Genomic DNA, 22,807 nt, shown 5'->3' on the forward strand with positions numbered 1-22,807 from the left:
ACCCTGTATTTATCTCCATTGCGGTGACAGACTCCTTACACTGATTGAGAAACATGGCCTCACTCCTGCATCTTCATTTATTTGCTCGCAGCTTGTATTGAGTTTCTCTCGTCAGAGATCTGCACTCACATAGTAATAGCACAGCCAATCTGTTTTAAAGGAACCAGATGATTTAGATTCTTCTGCACTGCCTTAGAAAAACAGAGTGCAGAGTTACAGTGAAATTACATCCGTCATCGAGACTCAACTCAAAGTTATAAAGCCAGAGTTTGAAGATTTTGTGCCTTTGTGCATTTGAAATATCTCTCATAAAAGTAGTCTGGTGTATGTTTGGAACAGTATGCTAACAGCATTATTAATCCCAATAATGCTCTCTGTGTTCACACCGCACCATGACAGCTTTTACCTCTGTAAAGCATCTGTTTTACCTCTAAATGACATCAGATCCCGCCTGGATTTCTGAGTGGTAGAGTGCTAACGCATTGGCTCTGTGAGTTGAGGTATTTTCAGTTAATCAAACATGAGATTTATGGTCCTTAATAGTGCTGTACATTGCCAATTTAGGAGAATAATATGTCCCAGTTGCTGTCTAATTTTGCTTGGCAACAGGCGCACTCCTGTGGAATCGCCCGGGGCAGTGTGAGTTGTCTCTGCATAGCTCAGTGTTCCATGCTCAGTGGCTGTTTGAAGGTATTTCATCACATTGTTGCCTTGATTCAGCTCTGTGGGGATTTGTTAGTTGCACTCATGTGGGAAGTGCATCCAGTACATTGTTAAGCTAGGGCTGATAATGAAGATCAGCCAGCCAGAGTCCCCTGAGCTACGCGGAGAGAGATAGTCTAGTGAGACGCGCGGCACAGACATAGTGGAGCAGGACGAGCACACACAGCAATACACACAGACGCAGAGGAATCATCAGCACAAAGCATACAACACTGAACTGTGGTGTAGTGTATTAGAGTAAGAAACACAATACAGTAGTGCATACAGTGCATTAGATTATTATCAAATATGTTAGACTCTGTTGTTCTTACTGAACATTATTCCAAGTTTGTAAAATTTCCATTATTATGTCTAAACGTCAGTTAAGCAATATTGCTATCATTTTAATGTTGTTGCCTTTTTGTTATGATTGAAATTGACAATGCAGGGCCCCACTAAGCGCAGCCGCTCTTTTCTGTTGAAAGTTATTTGATTCTCAGCATGGTGCAAGAACTCGTTGTTTCCTCTTCTCCCAGAGCAGCATTGAACGCTTAAATTGACACAATCTTTTTCTCCCTCTGTACTGTAGGTTATGTTTCATCTTACTCTATTTGTTTGTTCCTCAAAAAGAGTATTCTTTTTGGACATTTTGGTATAATCTATAATAGACGGCTATTTTTTTTCTGAAATAGGTCAGTGTAATCACAACAGTGAGGGATGGACAGTCACTGTAAAAGGGAAATCAATAGAGCTATCTATTTGTCGTAAACCAGGCCAGCATGATTTTTCTCCATTTTTCCTGCGCTGCCATACTTTTTTCTCTCCAACACAATATGGCAGGTCCTCATTTTTCAGTAAAAGCATTATGTCTGCCATTTTGTAAAATTGCAAATGGCCTTTGTACATGCACTTTCTTTGCATACGTTTCTGTGAGTATGGACGCTTCTTTTTATCATCTCCTGGGGGCCCAGGGTGTTTTATAAGGAGGAGAATGGTAAGGGGAACTGTAGGGGTGCAAGACAGCTTTTTGTGGGGGAGCTCTGCTTTTGTTGGCTCTTAATCTGGTTCTTCTCTTGGTTTCGGCTCTTTCAGAGAATTTGAGCCGGAGCGAAGAGAGGCCTCGTCAGCTTTTCCTCACCCTTTTTCTTTTGTGTCTCGCTGAGAACTGAAAGGCCCCTGTCTTGAAGTGTTGTCAGACCAGAAAACAAGAGTAAGTGACATGTGACAAGGACACAATGCTTGGCTGGGCCAGCCAAAGTAAGTGGCCCCATCTGCTGCGGGCGATTTCTCTTCTGCCGGCTGCCTGCCACCTCAGGTGAGAGGGGCCAGGGACCGAGAGCCGTGCCGAGATGGTGGCGTCTGCCAGGCGAAGCAGTTGGCATGGCTGGGAGGGCACGGCCAGTGTCGCGCTCAGCCACGGCGCACAGTCGGCCAGCCTTTGCACAGGCGCAGGTTATCCGTCACTCATCAGGTTTCCGATGCCTCATCACTTTCCCATGGTGAACACACATTCAGTGCAGGACAAGAGTGTCAGCATGTAATGAAAGGTTTGATTCATGGAGGGCGACAGAGGCGGAGGTCATGGAGCTCCTCCAGATATGATCCTGACTGATGCTGATGGGGAAGCTTTAAGATGGGGACCATAATTAAATGTCCTTGTGCCATCATCAAGTTCCTCAGTCGCAGCCATACACATAGACTGTCCGCTCGTGCGCAGGGCTTATCACTCTGACCAGCATGTATCTGATATTGATGGTCTTCCCTTTTCACTGAAGTGCACTTTGAGACAAATTATTCTAAACTGAAGTGGAGTAAGAAAAAATGTATTGTCAGAAATATCCCATTATGGATTTTTTAGGATGGAAAAATCCTGATGCAATATCATGCATGAATAAAGGCGGGTAAAATTAACATATATAATTTCATTCCTGAATTATTCACAAGAATGTTGTTGAATAAACCATGCAATGAAGGAGACGTCCCCCATAATAAAATCATTGTGAAATATCCTGTGAGCACCGTTTCAAAATCAATAATAATCGTCACAGTGCATCAAAGAAAAAGAAACGTGTTGGGACAAAACACAACAAAATAGACTGTTTGCATACCCGGCGTCAAATGTTTATTGAAACTGAATTAGATAAATTTGAAGTGAGAATCACATCTCGCCGACAAATAATGTCATTCTGCTCGGAAAGTAAAGTAGAGGAAAAAAAGTTACATCGACAGAGAAGAAAGCAGAAGTGCTCACAAAAGCTTTCGGTGATATTATACATTGACATTTGTGCTGATCGCATTGTGCACATTTTGTTGAATCTGCTTTATTAGAGAAATGCTGTTTTTTCCCCGTTGCTATTAATTTGTGTTTCTGTGGGTGTGCAGTGTGAGAACAGAGAGATGTGGTTAACCCATTGTGAAGTTAGCCGTCATCATTAAGATTCTACAGATAACAGGCATGCGGATTTCTACTGCTCAGCATTATAGGATCCCAGACATCAAAGGCAGGTTTTCGTTCTACTGTGTCTGCGGCAGGGTGAAGAAGAAAAAAAAAAAACACAGGAAAGGAGACATGGAGTCAGGAAAATAAGGCAGATTGGGAGAAGAGAGAGGAGCATGTATACGTACCTGCGCCAGTCAGGTGACACCACGCTCTGTAATGTGTTTGCTGCCACTGAGGGTCCCTCCTGCATAGTTAGCTCCCTGCTAAATTGGCGTCCTCTCTGATTAAGTGGCACAGTCCTTAATAACGCCGTGGCTGACTGCAGGTTGGTTCACTTTAAAGATCAAGTTCATTTCTCACCATGGTCATTAAAGTGCAGGTCTGCGTAATTCAAATCAATTCACTTATGTTCTTTTCTTTTTTCTTTTTTTTTACCGCCTGGATTTTTTTCTCCGCTTTCAGTGCAACAACATGTCAGCTCATACTTTTATCTCGCCTTGTTTTATATCCAATCAATGTAAAGGTGCTGTCAATGGTATTTTTCTTTGTACAAATCTTGTAATACTATTTCCAGTTCTATTACACAGATATTACAATGATGTTCCCCTTAATTCAGATTACTTTCTCTTCCAGCGTGGTGCCATTATGCTTTTGCCATTACATCAGCGTGAGCTGTTCTACAGTGAGAGTATTGAATGTACAAGAGAGAGAAATATGCTGTTCTCCAGTATTGTGCTGGATTACAGAATCAAGGTCGACTCACAAGACACAGAGCAGCATTATCCCTTAATCCTGTGTTTTGGTTTCAAATAGCCTTTTTACACCTAATCTTCACAAGTAAAATGACAAACATGAATACTGAGGTAGGTATTTAAATGTGCATTACCTGCAATGTTAAGGTCAAAGGCTTACGCTGACTTAAAGTGGCTCTATATTTTGTGAAAGAACAGATGATCATGTGTTTGCCACTTATTTTGTTGCGGTTGCATTACAGCAGACTAGTGAGTCTTGTGATGAAATTTCCTCAGGCGGTTTCAGATGGATAAGTCTGGGAACTTTTCATCCAAACTATGAGTCATTTGTTTGTTTTTCTATTTTTTTTTTTTGTGCTCTGATACGCTGTAATATTTGAATGAAGATACTATTCCCTCCTCACTTAATCTCTCACCAAGTTTCATTTGGCCTGTAGTGCTCGGGCACTGGGGGAGGACGAGCCTCACTGAGTCAACAGATATAGCGAGCACACCGGTTCAGCACCGAGGCAGCGTCTCCCCTTGACCAGGCTGGTCTTAGTGTGTCCGTCAGGCTCAGCTGTGGCAGAGCTGGAGGAAACTTAAAGGTGCTGTGAAAGACTAAAAGTGGGCCAGCCGCTGCTGCCTCCTGTTGACCTACCTTGTTCAGAGGGTCCAGGTACAGACTGATGACAGGACTCCTCCTCAGCGGACCACATTACTAATGTGTGAGGGTGCAAGAGGAGCACACCCAGTGATGAATCACTCCCCTGCACCCATGGCATCCTCATAAGTCAAGAGTAAAAGTGTTGAGAGTGCGCACAGTAAAAGAGCTCCTTCGTCCCGTCCACCACAGAGAAACTCCATCCAGGCCCGGCGGAAGAGGGGAAGGGGGAAGGCTAAGTGGTGCTCGTCGCGCATAGCCTGAAGATCTCCCTCAATCTTGAGGAAAGCACTAGTCCCTCCAGTGGGTCACTTGTTTTTATAGAGCTCATAGAACTTAGGAAAAGTTACTTTCATGCATGAACAGAGCTGCTTTTTAATAAATGAGAGTAATCTAGATTGCGTTGATCTGGAGTGCCTCACCGGACCGACTGCATTACCTGAAGTCACAGAGAACATTAAATATGTGTTAGTTTAAGCTAAAACAGTTTTCTTCTGAGGGTTTCTGCGCTGAGCAGTCACAGGAAAAGGCTCTGCCTCATTACTCATTTTAGTGTTTCAATAGAGGGAATAATGGTGAAACTGTTCAGCCTAAAAGCAGAAGAAATATTGCTTAATTTAGAGGTTTTAAAATAGATTTTATTTTTATTTTTATTGAAGCAAATATTGTACATCGCAGTTTGTTTCTCTGTTTTCTTCTTTTCTTCTCGCCTTAAGCCAGAAGGTTAACTATTTTAGTTTACACGCCTACCTCCCCCCAGAGCTGATGTCGGGCTATATTGGTGATGTTGGGGGAGTGTGTAAGTTTGACGCTAGGTAATACATCACACACTCCGGGGGGTCTCCCTGGTATGCTCCTCAATAATGAAGTTCATTCGTTAACTTCTCCCTCAAAGGCCAAGTTCCCCTGCTGCCCTTTTCAACAGCCATCGCAACTCTTACTAGAGTCACCCGACCAACAGGAAGAAAAAAAACACATCATCATGCTTTTCCCCTTGACAGGCTCAGTGGTTGCCTTTGCAGGGCATGAAGAATAAGCAGGTCCATTACCAATCCCTCATGCCTGGTTATAGCCATAATTATCACAGGGAAAATGACCTGCTCTGTTTGGTTTGCTGTGGAGGGGCTGCGCCTTCCTAATCACCTCCTCCTTCCCTCCTGTCGTCCTCATGCCATGGAGATGGAGCTGGTTTTGGGGGAGTCTTGCCAGTTCATTAGAATTCACAGGGTTCCACCTCCCTGCCTAGCCAGGCTAAGCCTCTCACACAGGCTGCCATGCCTGCGATAATCTCCCCTCCTCGTTCCCTTTCGCTCCTTCTCTCTCTATCCTCCTATCCCTTTCCTTTCTGTCCCCAAGGGCAGCTTCGCACAAAGGAGATGCAGTGCAATTCATTGTTAAATCTGATTTCTATTGATCTATTGAAAAAATTGCTCCGTGAGATATATGCTAGCACTCCAGCGGCGCTGATGATCCCTCCTTACCACTGCCTTTTCATCTGATAAACCAAATAAATAAACTGATTTATTCCAGTCACTTAAATGACAACCTTTGTTGAATTTGCCAGGCGCATATTTTTTCCAAGGCTGCATCAATCAATTGAACATCCAGTTCCAGTGGGCAGATTGTAAACACTTTTCTTGTTGCTCAAGTGCCCAAAGACAGACAGAAATGGCCTGGCATTTCACTTAGTTTGGATCCAGCAGAGAAATAACAGCAACAACCAAACTGCCACTAAATAAAATAGCAACTAAAAAGTAGCTGAGGGCGTTTGATGTTTTTCATTGAAGTGCAGCGCTTATAATATTGTTCACAGCCTCTCGTCAGCACCTCACTCATACCTGCGAGAGGTCATTTAATGTGGAGCCGGCATGCAAGATGTGAAGCGTGGTCAGTCTGTGCAGGACAAATTGGCTTTGCTGCCACGGTGACACAGTACTTGTAGTTTTTTTGTTTGTTTGTTTTGTTTCTTTGACAAAAGCATTTGATTGAATTGATTTGGAAATACCACAGGCTCTTATTTTTGTGTTTGTTCAAAAAAAAAAAAAAGGTTTAAATTCACTCTATAAATAACCGTGGCAGTAAAACAAAAGGCTATAGCCTTGTCAACCATTCACTATAAGTACTGTGTTGTTGATTCGGATTACATGACAGTTGACAGGTGTACACTTCACCTGTGTAGGAATGATATGCTTTCATATTTCTTCCTTTTGACCCCGCTGTTCTATAAATATTGTGCTTGTGTGTACGTGTATTGAGTGACAGTTAGAAGGAGAGTGTGGTGTAGTAATAGTGCTGAGCTGGCCCCGTGGTTGCTGCGTATATAAAGGATGAAGGGCAGTGTGTATAGTCACTAACGCAGAGTCATGTGATCGGTTAAGATTGTAAAAAGCACGAGACTTACCTGCAGCTGCCACCTTGCCAGACTAGACACACTGCTCTACTCCATGGAAAATCCATTAGTGGTAATGAGTTAACAGCATTTCCTGTAGCTACACATTATACCGTAAACCCAGGCATAGCAGAGGCATGTAGTATGTTTTTAAACTCTCGCTTCCCTTATTCAAACTTGCCTTTAAATGCAACCCTCCGCAGTGCTCTGGACACAACCCAATAGTGTCCTCTATTTTCACTGAAATAGATATTCCCTTTGTTGTCTGTGTGATTTATTGAAGTCTTCCCACAAGTGGAAGCCCCCAGGAAATTGCCTGGAATGGCCCTAAATTGGTTTATGATTGTGTGGTGTGGGCCGGTGCTGTTATGGTTCTAATATTATGCCCTCCTCTCCTTGGCATCTATATTAAATTGATCTGTATTGTTTTCATGGAGTGCCTGTTGAAGCTTGTTAATTCTACCGCTGCTTCAGGCTGGTGTTCCAAACACCCAGGTGCCTCTTGTGGTGGAATATAAAGCCTCAACTCTCTAAAATACCTCACAACGAGACCGGGGCACAAAATTAGGAAGTGTGTAAGTGTTTGTGTTGTGGGGTCAAAGGCTGCAGAGTGCAACGGCATGCGGATCGCAGGTTTGAAGCTGGTCCAGAGCTGTAAGAGTTAACATGGATCAGCTGCATGGTGAGTCTGTGCGTGGAATGGCTACTGACAGACTGCTAATGAGGCCATTATCAGCTCTAGTCCTCTCCGCTCCTCCAGGGGCACCAGTGGATGGTCTGCACCTCATCTCAATTGAATTCCATTCCACAGGGCTTGTTTACAGTAAATACATTTGCTTGAATTAATCCAAGAGGAGTGCGAGACACATGACTGGGCTGGCCTAAAATGCACAAATTTAGCGTGTTGTGCCTGATTCAGAAACTCGGTCACTCCTGAAGCCATCACCACTTCCCTTTCACCATTTCTCTTTTATACTTGGATATAAAGAAATGATTGACTAAAATGATTCTATTGATGGCTGCATGTCAGTAATCACTACATTAAAACCCGCGGACGTTTGACCATCACAGCCTTTGTGGCTTAATCAATTCCCTAATGAACGAGTATTAGCAGGGTATTGGCATACTGTCACTGGTAATGTGGAGCAGTCAAGGGAGAGTGTGATCAAGAGCAAATGAGGCAGCTTTGTTAGAAACATTTCTCCTTAGGGAGGCCTGGGCTTTTAAGCACAATTATATACATTTGGAGGAACTATATTTGCTGTAAAGTTGAAAGCGTAGAACAACATCAAGACTGGTGTATTAGTTTTATGTTTTTCTTGAAGTTCAGTTCATCACAACTACAAAGGATTAGTAATGTTGTCAAAAAACTGATATATCGACACATCGGTTTCAATTCTCATTTTCCGTAGTATCGTAATACAGGTACCTCTGCACTTTCTCGCTCTCTCATTGTTAGCATTGGCTACTTTAATTCTGCTGTCCTCAAAGCTGAGCCTGAATTAAACACTAAGTCCCTTTTACTAGCCAGGTGTGGCGACTGGTTTCGGCAAATAAATGCAGGTCTCAATTGGACGTCTGGTTGTTTCTGGTTTTCTGGATGTATAAAACCTCTTCAAGCCCACTGGTCGTCGGTTACCCACTTGAGCCAACATTAGTTAGCTGCTTAGATGGCGCATACACATACAAATGTTGGAACTTTTGTCGATATGGGCATGCTACACATCGTTAGCTTGGTAAGATTCTCGGGTCAATCATTCAGTTCATTTTACTAGAGCCGTAAGCACCAAAGAGTAATTAATAAAAAGAAGAAACCACCATAAATTTTTCAATGGCCTCCATGCTCATCTCTATGTTCTCCGGCCAGTCGTGACGTTGAACACACACAAAAAGTACACAGCCATGTACACAGCTCTGGTCTACTGGTAATGAGCAAGCAGACAGACTTAGCCGGTTAACCTATGTTTGAAAAACCTGCTTACATGTGCTAATTTTGGTGGAAAAAGAGTATCTCTCTCAATTCTGTCCCTCAGAACTAGATCAAATGAATGATTCGTAATTGATATCTTATCAATAGCCTGTTTTTTAGGTTAGGGGTCCCGGGGCGGCAGGAGCGTATCCTAGCTGACATTGGGCAAGAGGCGTTGTACACCAAGAACAGGTCGCCAGACTATCACAGGGCTGACACATAGAGACAGACAACCACTCAGGTTCACATTCACACCTACGGCCAATTTAGAGTCACCAATTAACCTGCATGTCTTTGGACTGTGGGAGGAAGCCGGAGTACCCACAGAAAACCCACGCTGACACAGGGAGAACATGTAAACTCAAAAGAAGAAGGGCTCCCCCACCTTCTTGCTGTGAAGCGACAATGCTAACCACTGCACCACTGTGTCGCCCAGCTTATTTTTTATTTAAGTAATTCGGGTTTAAATAATTAATTTGATAGTATTTCCCATCTTTGCTGAGCAAGAGTTGAGTGTGGAAGGAATTAAAGGCTCGTCCCATATAGACACTTGCCCCAAATATATGCTGGTTGAGTTCAGTGATTGGAGCAAATTAAAGCCTTGGATATTAATGAGGTTTCGAGGTGTTTATCTCTTAATAAAAAAAATAGCTTGTATAGCTTGTAGCTTGTAGTAAATATCGGTATTTTAAAAGGTTTTGTATTGAAGTTAGAAATTCCAGTACTGCGACAACACTACTGTGCAGATAATTGTGGTGCAGTGGAGATTAATTAAATTTTTGTTTGTAGTGCCTATTGAAAAAAAAAAGCATCATATTCAATTGTTGGATAGCAACAGTGGAGAGATGACAGGAAATGAGGAGACAAAGAGATGGGGAATGGCGTGCAACAAAGACCTCCGGCCAGATCTGAACCACAGACATTGTGTTTCATGGTCAGTGTGTTAACCCCAAAGCCACGGGAAAAATTGTCTGGCCACAGAAAGTGTCCCAAGTTACTCTGGATAATCTGCAGAACACAGAGCACTTCTCACAGGGACTGTTTCCTTGGTAGAAAGTAGAATGCTTTTGGTTTTTCTTTTGTAATTTGCACGAACCAACCTTTCAAATGTGAAAGTGGACAAGTTGGGGGACAACTGAGATTTTTTAGTTCACGGGAAAGTTCAGTGAAAGGCGACTGTCTATAGATGCAAAAAGGAATTTTTTGAGATCTACATTTATTCACCATGTAGATTGTCGGCAGACAAAACATGCACTCCTTCCAACTCTCTCCTGACACTCAGATGGTAATATGGATGTTATCCACCTCTCAGATGTTCTTGGATAACCAGCTGACAGACTCAACTGCTACAGTATCATGTTTTTTTTCTCCTCCCTTAACCATAGCTCAGTGTTAAGCCACAGTGTGTCGAGCCACGGTTGGTTCTAGACTGATACAGCAGCCAGTTTCTGAGAGACGACCACAGATAGTGGCAGTTAAACATGTTCCTGCGTAGGCCTTGGCCCTGACTCATCTAGTGAACTTTGAAGATCTTGCGGGGAGTCACCAACACCGAAATGAGACGACTGCTCTGTCTCTGACATCACATTGTTTACCGGGGCCTGTCTACGTGTAGTTTGCATCCCGAGCACGCTCCATTTGATGCAGTCAGCCTCTGAATGATATTTTGTTCATTAGACGGTGTGCAATAAGAGACCAATGTTGACACAACGTGAGTTAATGTGTTTAGTGTCTCTAATGGCTCATAGAGGTCCTAATGAAACATTGTCATGGGAAGATTTATGTTGCAAGCTGCTGAGTCCTCATTTCCATTTTACACCTTTATTCAATGAACAGAAGACATTGGAAGGCATCAAATGAATATAGATATTTAGTGTGTAAAACAAGAAATAAATAATCAAAATGAAAATCTTGCCCCGTGGAAGCGTCATAACTCAGTGGCAAAGATACACCGCTGCTGTAGTGTTATTAATATCAAACCACTGTAGAGAATGTGAAACGAGCCTCTAAAATATCCAAATTTGAAATGTAGCTGGTGTTAAAAAAAAAATACTTTTTCCTTTTAGTTTTTGGATTTCAAATATTGCAGCGCCTGAAACCGAAGCTGCATGATGTTTGTCTTGAGACGAGATGATATGAGCGCCAGCTTATTCATGGAAATGCCAAATGCAACGTGGTTATTGGCCAAGGCTGGATTGCACTAAAACCAGAATATTGTATCAGAGAGAGGCAGCTGGTTAGGAGTCAGAACAGATTATCATATGAGAGAGGATGAGCGAGGAGAGGGGGAGGAGAGTGAGGCAGAGAGAGAGGGAGAGAGGTAGGGACTGGAATGGGAAGCAGGGGGCGAGAGCGAGGGGCACAGGAGGGAGAGAAGGAGAAATGATAGCGAGAAACTCATCGCCCGGTCGCTGTGGGGTGGAGGGGATCATCCAAACCCTTCCGTCACTATCTCCCCTTCTTCACCTGTCAAAAAGAGTGTGTGAGAGCCGTCGGAGTGTGTGTGTGTGTGTGAGAGAGAGAGAGAGGGAGAGGGGCATGCGGGTCCTCTGAGAGGTCAGGGGAAGAAGCTGAGGCTCCACTCATCTTCTCTCTGTGTAGGGCCCACCGCTGCTCGCAGACATCTGGCCTCACACTGATCACTCATATCTACAGACAGGGAGGAGGAGAAGAGCGGAGCGCTTCGATCTTTGAGCCACAGAAAAATTACAGATCCCCCTTTTATCCATCCTCTCTGCTCTCCTTTTTTTTTTTTTTTTTTAAACGTCCTCTCTCTGTTGTTTCCTCTGCTATTTTTCTCATTCACCCCTCTCTCATCCCCGTCTAGCCTTTTATCCCCTCTTTGACTTTTTTCTTATCCTTGACATTGCACCATTTTTTTTAAAGGCAGAAAACCAAGAGAGTAGAAGGGGCAGAACAAGAGCATGAAAAACTGATGTCTGCTAGAACTGGTTCTGACTTTATCCTTGCACTAAAAAGATAAGACAGAGGAGATAGTGAGAGTGTGCTGTGTCTAGCAAGCCGGTATACAAGGCTCTGACTGCAATCAGTGGGAAGAGGGCCAGCTTCCCTGCCTGAGCTCTCAGCGCCCCTACTGGCTGCATGCTGTGCCAATCAAAGGCTAGTGGGTGGGGAGCAGTCAGACATGAACACTGATGTCACAGTCACATGGATTCTGGTGTGGTCATGCTCGGAGGCTGAGAGACAGAGCTGTGCTGGCCAGCTGCTGCTGAGACAGCAGTGGAGGGCTTTGCGCTGGTGATAGCTGTTCTCTTATGGACTCGAAGCTTAATGATGTATTTTGTGATTTCAGCTATGAAAGGTAAGAGCAAAATGCATGCTGATCCTGCACCCTGAGTAACAAGTAGGGAAGTACGGCTCCGCTATTCATAGCCTGCCAACTCTTTGCATTTCATTTGCAAGGCATGAGTGTGACAGAGAGGGAGAGAGAGAGAGGGAGAGGAAGGGAGGGAGAAATACAGTAATACAGTGCTTCTGAATGCATGCAAGTGAATTAAGCTTTTTTTTTTAAATATTCCCTTTAATGCATGAAGAGAATTTTATTTCTTTATTCAAAGAGAGAAACTGAGTTAGAATTATTCAACTTGTAAAAATCTGTAAAGGTATTTTTTTGCTTTGATTTTATTATTCTCACTGTGTGTGTGTGTTTTCTCGCTGCTACTGTTATGTGGGGTGCTGTGGAAACCACAGCCGGTGTAATCTTTGCACGTCTCTGACAAGAACAGCTCCTGAGCTTCAGAGCAGAAGTTTTTTTGGCATAGATGTGAGGTAGCATGCAGAGAGGGGGGCAAAGGGTCGGCGAGGGTTGGAGGGGGGTTCTTGTCGCTATTCCTTTCTGCCCCGTTCTTAATCCTGTTGTTCCAGTCCAGAGGATGTGTCTGTTCCGCGGGAAAGATGTGCGTGGCAGTGTTGAACGTGGGTCGCAGACGGGCGACAAGGCACTGGTGCGCCTGGCAGACTGTGATTCTTTGAGTTGATACTGGTGCATGTGTGTGTGTGTGTGTATACATCTGTGTGTGAGAGTGTGTTGTGTTCCACTGACCTATTTTTTGGGTAGTCGGGTTTACATGTGTGGCCATGAGAGCAGGACTGGGTCCTCCCAGTCGCTGTGATGTTGATCTAGTATGCTTAATCCCAGCTCTTCCACCCCCTCCATCATACAGGCATACATGCGCACACACACATCCGCGCAGACAGATACTGAAAGTGCAGTCAGACATACAGTGCAGTACACACTTCTCTCATGCATGCTTGCACACGCGCACATAATCATGCTTTTCACACATATGAATACACTCTCATTCTTCCATACAGAGAATTGTGAACAACCAAACATATGTGCTCATGTGCACTCGTGATACTGTCAAATATAATAAACATGAGGAGGCACATGCATTCTGTGTTCAATGAAAAAATCAGTAATGATTAGATTTGCTGCTTTTTTTTCTTCCCATCTGTCCAAAAATAAATTTTGATTTGTGCTGTTTTTAAAATCATTTTTACTCTCAAGACAAAAAAGCAGTGAAGTGAAATATTTCTTTGTGTACATATATTGATATATAGAAATATAATGAAAGTGTGAAAAGATTAAATGTATAAATTACTATCTGTATCACTAATATTGATAATGACGCTTACAGCTTATCATAATTTTAGTTTATTTTTTCACGTTAGTTTGCGATCTAGATGCAGCTAAGTATCCTGCTCTTTGTGTGAAACTGGCAAAACTGGCAACTCTGACCATAGTGTTAATTTCCTCTTTTTTTTTTTTCCCATCGATGAGTGTGTGAGAATTCATTTATGAAGTGAGGCTCAGAGTCAGTTCTGAAATTGTATGAAATTGAGATGGAGAGCAGTCCTGTATCTTATTTTCGACGAGACGCATATGAAAAATGGCCTTTGACCTAATGTCCTTTATATGCAATTTATACTGAAGGGCTTCACGAAATCACATACTTTTGTCAGAATCGAGTGCTGTGTATCTTTTCTGTGACTTTTTTAAAAGTGTGGCGAATATGAGAGATTGTAATGTGTGTATTTCTTCTTCTCTAGACTGGGTGTAGTTTTTTTGTATTTGATAAATGTGATAATTAGGCATGTGATTAAAGATGAGCCGTGTTGACAGTTTCTGTATTTATAAGTTAACCTGTTTAGTAGCCAGTGTCTGCCTGTCTATCTGCCAGTCTTTATATTTTCTTTTAGCTTCCCTTTATTGGTCCTTTCAGTGTGATAGGAGCTGCTGGTGTCATGATAGGACACTGTGACAATGTCAGAAATTAAATTAAAATGTGAACAAGCTGTATAATTGGAAACTCATTTAAACGGGAGTAGTAATTTCTTCCTGAAAATGGTCAGTGAAATGGATGAACAGAACAATGACTCGCTGCCTTGCCATGCACTTCCTTATTGTTATGTTAATATTGTTCATACTGTACGTGCCTTTTTTTTAGAGGGGGGGGCTGATTATTTTAAATAATTGTTTTTCATACGGTGCACCACAAAATAACGCTGATATATTAAACCAAACATTTCTATGTGTCTCTGTGGCTTTGTCTCTACCCTCTACCCACCTCTCCCTCTCGATTCAGCCTCTCTACCACACCACTGCCTCTCAAGTACCTAATTACCTGTAATGGAAACATCCCTCTCATTACCCCATGCAAATTAGCCAGCCTACTCAGCACAATTAGGATGAAAATTCCAATTACATAATTAAAGAAAGTTGTTTGATGTGTAGATTGACAGAAAAGATAAAAAAAAATGTGTCTCAGCCTCAGTACATATAATTAACCCTTCATAAAGAGCATGACAGTGGTGAGGTATATGTTGCAGCAGTGGTGGAATGTAACAAAGCACATTCACTCAGGTACTTGTACTTTATTCGAGTATTTCCATTTTGTGACATTTTATAGTTATACTCTATATTGTACTTTTTAATACACTACATTTATCTGGCAGTTATAGTTACTAATTGCGTTAAAAATTAAGATTTAGCGTGCAAAACATGTGAAGAACTTTTAAAATATGATGCAAGTGTGTAACATTGATTCTAAATGATTAGTCAATTAATCTTAATCTTAAACTAAAGTAAAGTGAATAATTTTGACGTCGAGACTGTTTGTCGGGGAAAAAACAAGCATTTGAAGGTGTCACTTTGAGCTCTGGGTAATTTTTTTTTTGTTCTATAAAACTAACAAACAATGGATTGATGAAAAAACAACAACATCAGATTAAGCCATAATGAAAAACATGTTAGTTGCAGCCCTGTATAAAATTATAATAAGTAGTAGTAATGAGGATCTAACGATATACTATAAAATGGTATATTTACGTGTATACATATTGTATACTGTATCAACAGATGTACTATATGCACCCATAGGGGCTATTTCTTTGCATTGGGTACCTACTTTTGATACTCAAAGTACATTTTCCACATAATATCTACATACTTACACTTAAGTAACACTTTCAATGCTTGTAACAGAGTATTTTTACAGTGTGCTATTGTTACTTTTATTTAAATCTGCATACCTCATCCACTACAGCATAGCACTAGTGTTTTAAAATCATGAAAAGCAAGGCCCAGTAAGCCACTACAGTGCATGCAGACTGCACATAAATATGTGATTTAGCACGAGTGTGTACTAGACTGTAAAAAATGTTCTGGGGCCCGTAGAGAAGGTAAAGCCAAATATCTTGTGATAGGCGCTTTAAGGCTATGTTAACAAGGCTGTAAATATTTGCTGTAGATTTGGTACTCTTTGTCTCTTTCTATCAGTGGCCGATTGAAGTGTTCACCACACAGTGCTGCAGGCTCTCGCACATTAAAGAAGAGGTTAACAAGATTGGCTATTATCCAGTTAGGGACTGAGGACACGAAGAGCCGAGGAAAAAATGGCCACAGATTAAGGTGAAGGCAAATATAGCACAAGTCACCTGCAAGGATTTAAAATAAAAGACCTTATTACAAATAGAGTTTATTTTAAGAGGAAGTGTTCATATTTATTTTAGTGTGTGATTAAATAATTTGAGTGTGAATGTAACTCCAATGCCAATATTAATAATACAAAACCCAATTTTGTTCTACCTTTAAATTTATAAAATGTCTCTTGATTTAATTTCACCTTCTTCGAGGGATCATTTACATGTTACAGTCAAATTTAAAAGATAATATCAGAGCAGAGGAAAGACAAACAACTCTGACTGACTGAGGGTGTGTGCTTTAGCCCTCTCTCTCGCCTCTTAGCTGGTGGAGGAAGTCGAATGGCGTCCCCACAGGTTATTAAAGTGTGTGAGGTGTGCCAGTCTGTGCTGTGCACACTGAGACGAACATCCTGGCTGCCTGACTGTGTGTGGAGGGACTGGTTAATGAGATATTGACTGCCCATTGAGAGCATGGATTTTTGATTTGGCTCCATAGAAGTTGGGAGGATAGGGAGGTGCACTCTGGAGAGGAGGAGGAGGAGAGGAGAGCAGAGGAGGGCACTAATTTCTGAATTTGATATTGTTTTTTTGTTCTGAGTTACCAATAGTCATTGTTTATGATGTTGTGATTTGGTTTCTTTTGAAATTAAATGCCAGTCATGTATGTGCTGGCTGCAAAAATAAATTCTCAACGTCCATACCTTAAAATATATTGATACAAAATGAAAGGCTACTTAGCGTGGAAGTATTTACTGTTACTGTAGAATTGATTTTTCCATATAGTACATAAAGGAAACTGTAAGAATCTTTGCAGCAACCAATTAAAAATGAGCAGTCTTTGTGGAGCCGTGTCTGAGTATAGTTTTTTATGCTGCACAAACATTAATCTACGATTCCATCCGAGCCAGGGTGCCCGACAGCTCTGTCAGTCATCTTGTCTTGTCAGTCACACCTTGTGGCTTTGACAGATTAGCCCAATCACAGACAAGGTTAAATGACTCTCCTGTCCCATGCCCAATCAAACAGCAGGGTACAACAAACAGCAAGCAGCTCAAGATAACCATCGGGCTAACACGAGATGATTTTTGTTCATTCTGAAACGTTCACACCGAGTTCAGTCAGGGTTCTCAATTTGGCTCCCCAGTCAGGTAAAACACAGAGCTGGGCTTAGTCAAATGCCTCTAACTTAAGGGTAATTTCCTACTTTACTTTCACTCAGTATTTCAGGAGTCACTTATAGATCCTTTGAAGTGTCTTCCTGTCATGCAGCATTTAGCTACTGATAGAATACTTCCTCTGTCAGCACTCCTTAGATAATCATATACCACAGTCCATGGAGTTAAAGAACAGTTTCACTTTCATTTTTTTCTCTCTCTTTCTTCCTGTAGCTCCCATTGTCGAATATGTACAGGGAGTAGGGATTGGATATCACTCTTCACAGAAACCCTTTGCTTTACATTCTAATATTGTGGTCAGTCACTGGACTGGACTAAAGTGCAAACACATGGATTAATAATAGGAATATATAACATTTCTTTAGCCTCACGTGCCCTGTTTCACCCTCATAGGCTTTGTCACTTGGGGCTCAGAAGTTAACAGTGTTTTAAGAGAGTGAAGGGTGAAGTTTTTCCCCCTGTACTTTCATTCTGAGCGTGTTTCGTACCATTGGCTTTTTTCCTCTGTGGGCCTCTGGAGGGCTGTCCATTGGCTTTTTGAAGTTGCATCAAAGAGGAAATGGGGGAGAAAAAGCATTATTGATTTTGCGTTTTGTCTGACTCAAACACTGAGGACAGAAAAACACATAAGGAGTTAGGTGTTGGCAGTGGGGCAGCTCCGTCTCCTGTGTGTGAGCCAAAGGGAGACGGGGATGGAGGAGGGGGGGGCGGGGGAGAAAACCGAAAAGAGGTAGAAGGTGAGGGGGAACACCAGACAACACTAATGCATCTCTCCCTGGAGTCGTATGCTCAGTCCACTCGCTTCCATCATTTCTCCTCTCCTTTCGTTTTTTTAATGGCAGAGTAAATAAAGCCCATTACTGTACAGCTGGAGACAAACCTCCGTCTCTCCCCGCCGTGTCGGATAGCTTTTCCTCCTCCTCCATCAGGCCGGTGACTCTCGAGCTCTGACAGCACTCTCCAGTTGACCTGCTTTTCCATGAAACACCAAGCTGCTCTCTTCTCAGTTGTAATCAGATCTCCCTGCTAGGCAAGCATGCCGGCAGCAGGCAAGAAGAGGAGTATTGTTTGTGTGGTTTATCACCTTTATCCTCCTCCTGTGTCAGCCCGGCAGAGGTGACATGAGAGTGGACTACGTTTCTAGTGTTAATGTGACCTGGGGTGACCAGTAAGGAGCTCTCAGTGACAGCCGCTGATAAAAGCTGTCACTATTACGGCTTACTCAGCACTTATGCAATGGACATATGGTATAGCCATGTTCTGTGAACTTTATTGAAAGTGATTTCCTAGGTTGGACATATGGAGGTCTGTGGAATTTGTATTAAGAGGCTGTAAATAGTGATGGCATTGCCAGAATCTCAGCAGAAGCATGCTGTAGAGTCAGGGAGATGGGAAGGGGTCAGAGGTCACAGCATACTAAGTCACACTCCCCTCTGCTCCACGGAGAGCGACTGCAGCATCCAGGGACCCCGGCGGGGGAACAAAGGATGAAAAATGAGAGGTGCATGGAATTTTGATGAGACAAGGGAGCAGGCAGTGTTATAACAAAGATCGTCACAACATGTGCTCCGCCACTTGATTACAAAAGGGAGAGAAGTGTGTGAGGCGTTTGATTACACGTCCCAGCAGAGGCCATTAGGGGTTCCTACTTGTAGGATGGCATCATTTACACTCATCTGATCTGGCGCCTGCGCTGATGAAAAAACAAAGGTTTGTGAATCCTCCTGAACACTAGGGGGTGCTCTTCAAGATGACAAATGATATGAATAACCTACTACAGAGTTTTGAAGTTGCTACACTCTGAACTTCAGTGTCACTGCTGCAGCAGAATGCGTGAATCTCCCAGAGGAGACTGTGCAGGCCGGAGTGGAAACTATCTCTCAAGGTTGGAAGCATTAGGCCCTCCTCACCCCAACCAAGATGCATGAAAGGAATCTTATCATCATAAATAACAAAGAAAAACAGCCTTGCTGGAGCAGTCTGCTTAAGATTGATTTTTATGCACATGTATTCATTTGAAATAAAAGAAATGCTGTTTCAGTGCTAATTACAAAGATGAAAGGAAGTAGAATGTGCAAGGCAATGAACTTTGTTTAAAGGCGCAGCACATGGCTTATTCAGGGACATGGTGTTTTAATGAAATCCAACTCCGTTTATGGACTCGCAGAGTATGTTTTGAAATTAAAATTGTATTTACACAGTTATATACAAGAGGAAAAAAAAACATGCACCCCTTTGCACGTGTCGGGCTCAACGTCCTAATTCAGCGAGTCAGGCAGCAGAGCCAACTAAACAATGCGTGTCCTAGACAATGAGAGTGTTTCCCAGCTGGAGCAAAGGGGTTAACTGGCTGTGGAGAGATCCTTGACCTATCTGAGATGAGCTCCCCGCCCCCTCCAGCAATGTGGAATATCTGATTGCTGATTATGAGTTTATTCCCCATCGTGCTGAGCCTTTTGCATGTCAGGATCCATCCCTCCCCAGCTGAACTGATTAAGGAGCTGGAGATGATGCTACAGCTCTCAGCGATTGCTGAAAGACTCTCAGAGAGCCTGGTAATCTGGAGTGCAGCTGGCAATCACCCACCACTGACTCTTTTGGAGGCTTTTTGGGGTTGTTTTGTTGTTTTCAAGTGGGTGTTTTTGGCATATTGTTGTCTTTGTTCCCCTGGGCTTCTTGTTTCTGGATGAGAGCTTTCCTAGTGCTGAGCACAGGTCCTTGTCAACCTGGCTGCTCAGCTCAGCCTAGTCCAGCCTCAACAACAGCAACGTCAGCAAAGACCCTCGCTCAAAGTCTCCGGATGTGCTTATGATCACCCTCTTACAGGAGCCTAATTTGGGAAAGAAAAAAAAAAAAAAAAAAAAGGAATCTTCATCCCTGATGTAAAAAAGCTCTCCCTTTGCTCATTTTCAGAGCTCCCAGAATCCAATACATGGGACAAAGGCGTCAGATAAATTGAAAGAAATAGCTCCTCAAGAAATGTGTCCTCGTGTAAACTTTTAAGGGTTTATGTGGCGTTCAATGGATTTCTGTCACGAGGAAACAAATAGAGTTTTCTAGCAAAGAGACTGGCACGACTGCTTTATTTGCTTGCAGGGATCTGTCGCTTAGTTACAAATCAGCAGCTGTCGTCTCTAAGTTTTGTTTGTGTCAATAGTTGGAGGGGAGAGGAAGACAGTCCTGTTCCTACTGCGCTGATGGCTGTTTTAATCTCTTTAATGTGTGACTTGGGGCAACAGAGGAGGAATCTGCCCAAACGGAGCATTCTCAATTACTATCAAAGCTGTAACAGCCCACTGCTGTCAAACACATCACCCACAGTTTTACCGCTTATTGCTTTAATGCTAAAATGTTTAGTTACCTCTTAAAAGCACAGTGAATATACTGCATGCTGTCCAGTTAAGGCAGAAACATTACCAGCAGTATTATACAGACACACATAGTCTAATAAAGGAAGTAAGAAAACTGTCATTCGCTGTCGTGTGTTTGTAGTTGAAGGCTTGTTATGTTAGCGTGCCTGGATCTGCAGTCAACAGTGAAGCTAATGCAGTTCCAGATGTGACACCACCAGTCCCAGTAAACAAATGGCTATTGTCTGAGCTCTGCTTCCTCGTGTAAATGAAATGTTTTAAGGTGTTACACTGCTGTGATGAAAGACTAAGAGTCTAAACCGCAGTGTCTGAGAAGTGATGGGTGGGAAGGTCCTCCCAGACTGTGTGTGTTTGTGTGTGTGTGTTTGTCGGTGGGTATGTTTTTTTGTTTCTATGGAGGGAATCTTTCTTATGTGTATATAAAATTACATGATTTTATTTGTTTATGCAAAGTTTAATTTAAAGGCGCTGTATGTAAGAATGTGGCCAAAACGGTTACTGCACTCAAATTCAAAATACTGCCGCAAGTTGTGTCCGCCCCTCCTCCCCTACAGATTCGAGGTTGCTGGACAGCAGCACGCTGTAGACTGATTTGTTTGCCCACGGGCAGCTGCCGTGGTAGGGCCGCGTCGCCGCGTCCTTGATCTTCAGTTTTCCAGCGGACCGTTCGAGCAAGTCCGGCTTCTCTGCTGCTAACGCTGCTGCCGGGATACAGCGGAGGAGGAGCCGGCTGCTAATGCTATGTACCGGGACACTGCTAACGCTGCTGCCGGGATACAGCGGAGGAGGAGCCGGCTGCTAATGCTATGTACCGGGACACTGCTAATGCTGCTTGCCGTGCTGCTGTAGCTCAGTCGTAACTGTAACTGATGCTGAGACTGGTAGACGGCGGTGGGTGGTGCAACAGGCCAGAACACAAATTCAAAACATAAACATGATTTGCGGACCGTAATTTTATGTTTTTTTTTAAATGCGAATATTCTGGCTGTACTATTGTTGTCGGTGAGATCAGTATGTTATATGAACATTATTCCTTAGTCTCTGTGACATATTAGGATGATTTTACAACTATTTGCTTTAGATTTCTTACATATAGCTCCTTTAAGTGTTATTAATTTTTTTAGTGAATAAATTGCTAAACGTCAGGATTGTCATGCTTAGATTTTTATTTCAGTGACATTTCTTTGTTACACAGGCACATTCCATCTCTTAATATTTCCTTTCATCACGTACTGTATCAGCCTCATTGTTCTGGATCACATTAGCTGTCACTCTGGATACACGAAAGGTAAGAGGGAAAATGATGGGAGATAGGTGAAGCAGATTTCCCTCAAATTGAGGATGATCAGAGTCAAACTACTGTACGTCTGACATACCTTGCCCACTTGAGTGCGTAAGGAAGTTGTTTTTTTTATCTTTTGACACATGATTGCATCGGGCCGTTCTGCTTTGATCTCACCATGGATTTTTTTTTTCTTCCTCTTGATGTGGGATTATTATAATTTATACATAAGGGATTTTGTTTGTTTTTTCTTGAGCCTCAGCAAACTTGAGTAAACACAGTATACGTAGTAGATTAACATTGTATTCATTTACACATTCTCATTAGCGAGCCCTAAGGTAATTAATCAGAGGCCGTGGTATATAAGGAGATAGACACCGTTCAAATAATTTATTCCTTTCTACTCTTACAGAGTGTGAGAAAAAAAGTGTCTGATCAATTCCTCCCTTAGATGTAGCTCTTTGAAGACATGCAGTGTCTTATGAGAGCACCACCACGGTATTTATTCTCTGGAAACTGAAGGCTGCAGACCTTGCATATACTGTACAAACATTGCAGGGCATTGTTGCCTCATCCTAATAGCCCACAATTCCCCCTAAATACAGGAACCGTATCACCCCAATTAAACCCATACAGGTGTAAAACACTTTGCTGTCTTATGTTGCAGCACTGCAGCTACAAGGTTCAGAGTTCGTGGTTAATGTTTACAGAATGAAAAATACAGGAGGCCAGATACTAAGCTTTGTGTGCCTCACTTGTGCCATTCTGTGCTTTGAGATATGCAGATTATTTATGATTTCATGTTCTGAGGCACAACTTCATGAAAGCAGAAAAAAACATGTCTCTCTTTTATGTATATGCATTGAGAGAGGAGAGTGCAAGAAACAGGACTGTGGGAGGTTTTGCAGTAACAAAGTGGGTGCATATGTGAGAAAGAAAGGTTGCAACATGTAAAAATCTTAAGTGATGAATAGTAAGTGCACCACTTAAAGGCAGCATTGTCTCCTTAAAAATTACGTTGATATACAACTGATTTGAAACAGAAAATATGTTTTGATCGAAACGTAATGCCAAGCAAATTACGTTTAATGAGGATAACATAATGAGGAAATGTTGCTAATTAACTAACTAACTAT

The 22,807-nt window shown here is 42.4% G+C and overlaps 1 protein-coding gene across 2 annotated transcripts in view; it reads left to right on the forward strand.

The window, feature by feature from the left end:
* Window positions 1–22,807, forward strand: part of roraa (RAR-related orphan receptor A, paralog a) — a 214,790-nt gene that overhangs the window by 150,792 nt on the left and 41,191 nt on the right. The window contains exon 1 of one of the 2 annotated variants that reach the window (XM_050073188.1): window positions 12,068–12,217. The exons of the other annotated variant lie outside the window; for it this stretch is intronic. Coding sequence (XP_049929145.1) covers window positions 12,187–12,217 — 31 coding nt within the window. The 5' untranslated portion in view covers window positions 12,068–12,186. Of the gene's footprint in view, window positions 1–12,067; window positions 12,218–22,807 lie in introns of those variants that run through there. 2 annotated transcript variants of the gene reach the window in all.

The sequence above is a fragment of the Epinephelus moara genome, chromosome 20 (assembly GCF_006386435.1).
Source record: "Epinephelus moara isolate mb chromosome 20, YSFRI_EMoa_1.0, whole genome shotgun sequence".
NCBI lineage: Eukaryota > Metazoa > Chordata > Actinopteri > Perciformes > Serranidae > Epinephelus > Epinephelus moara.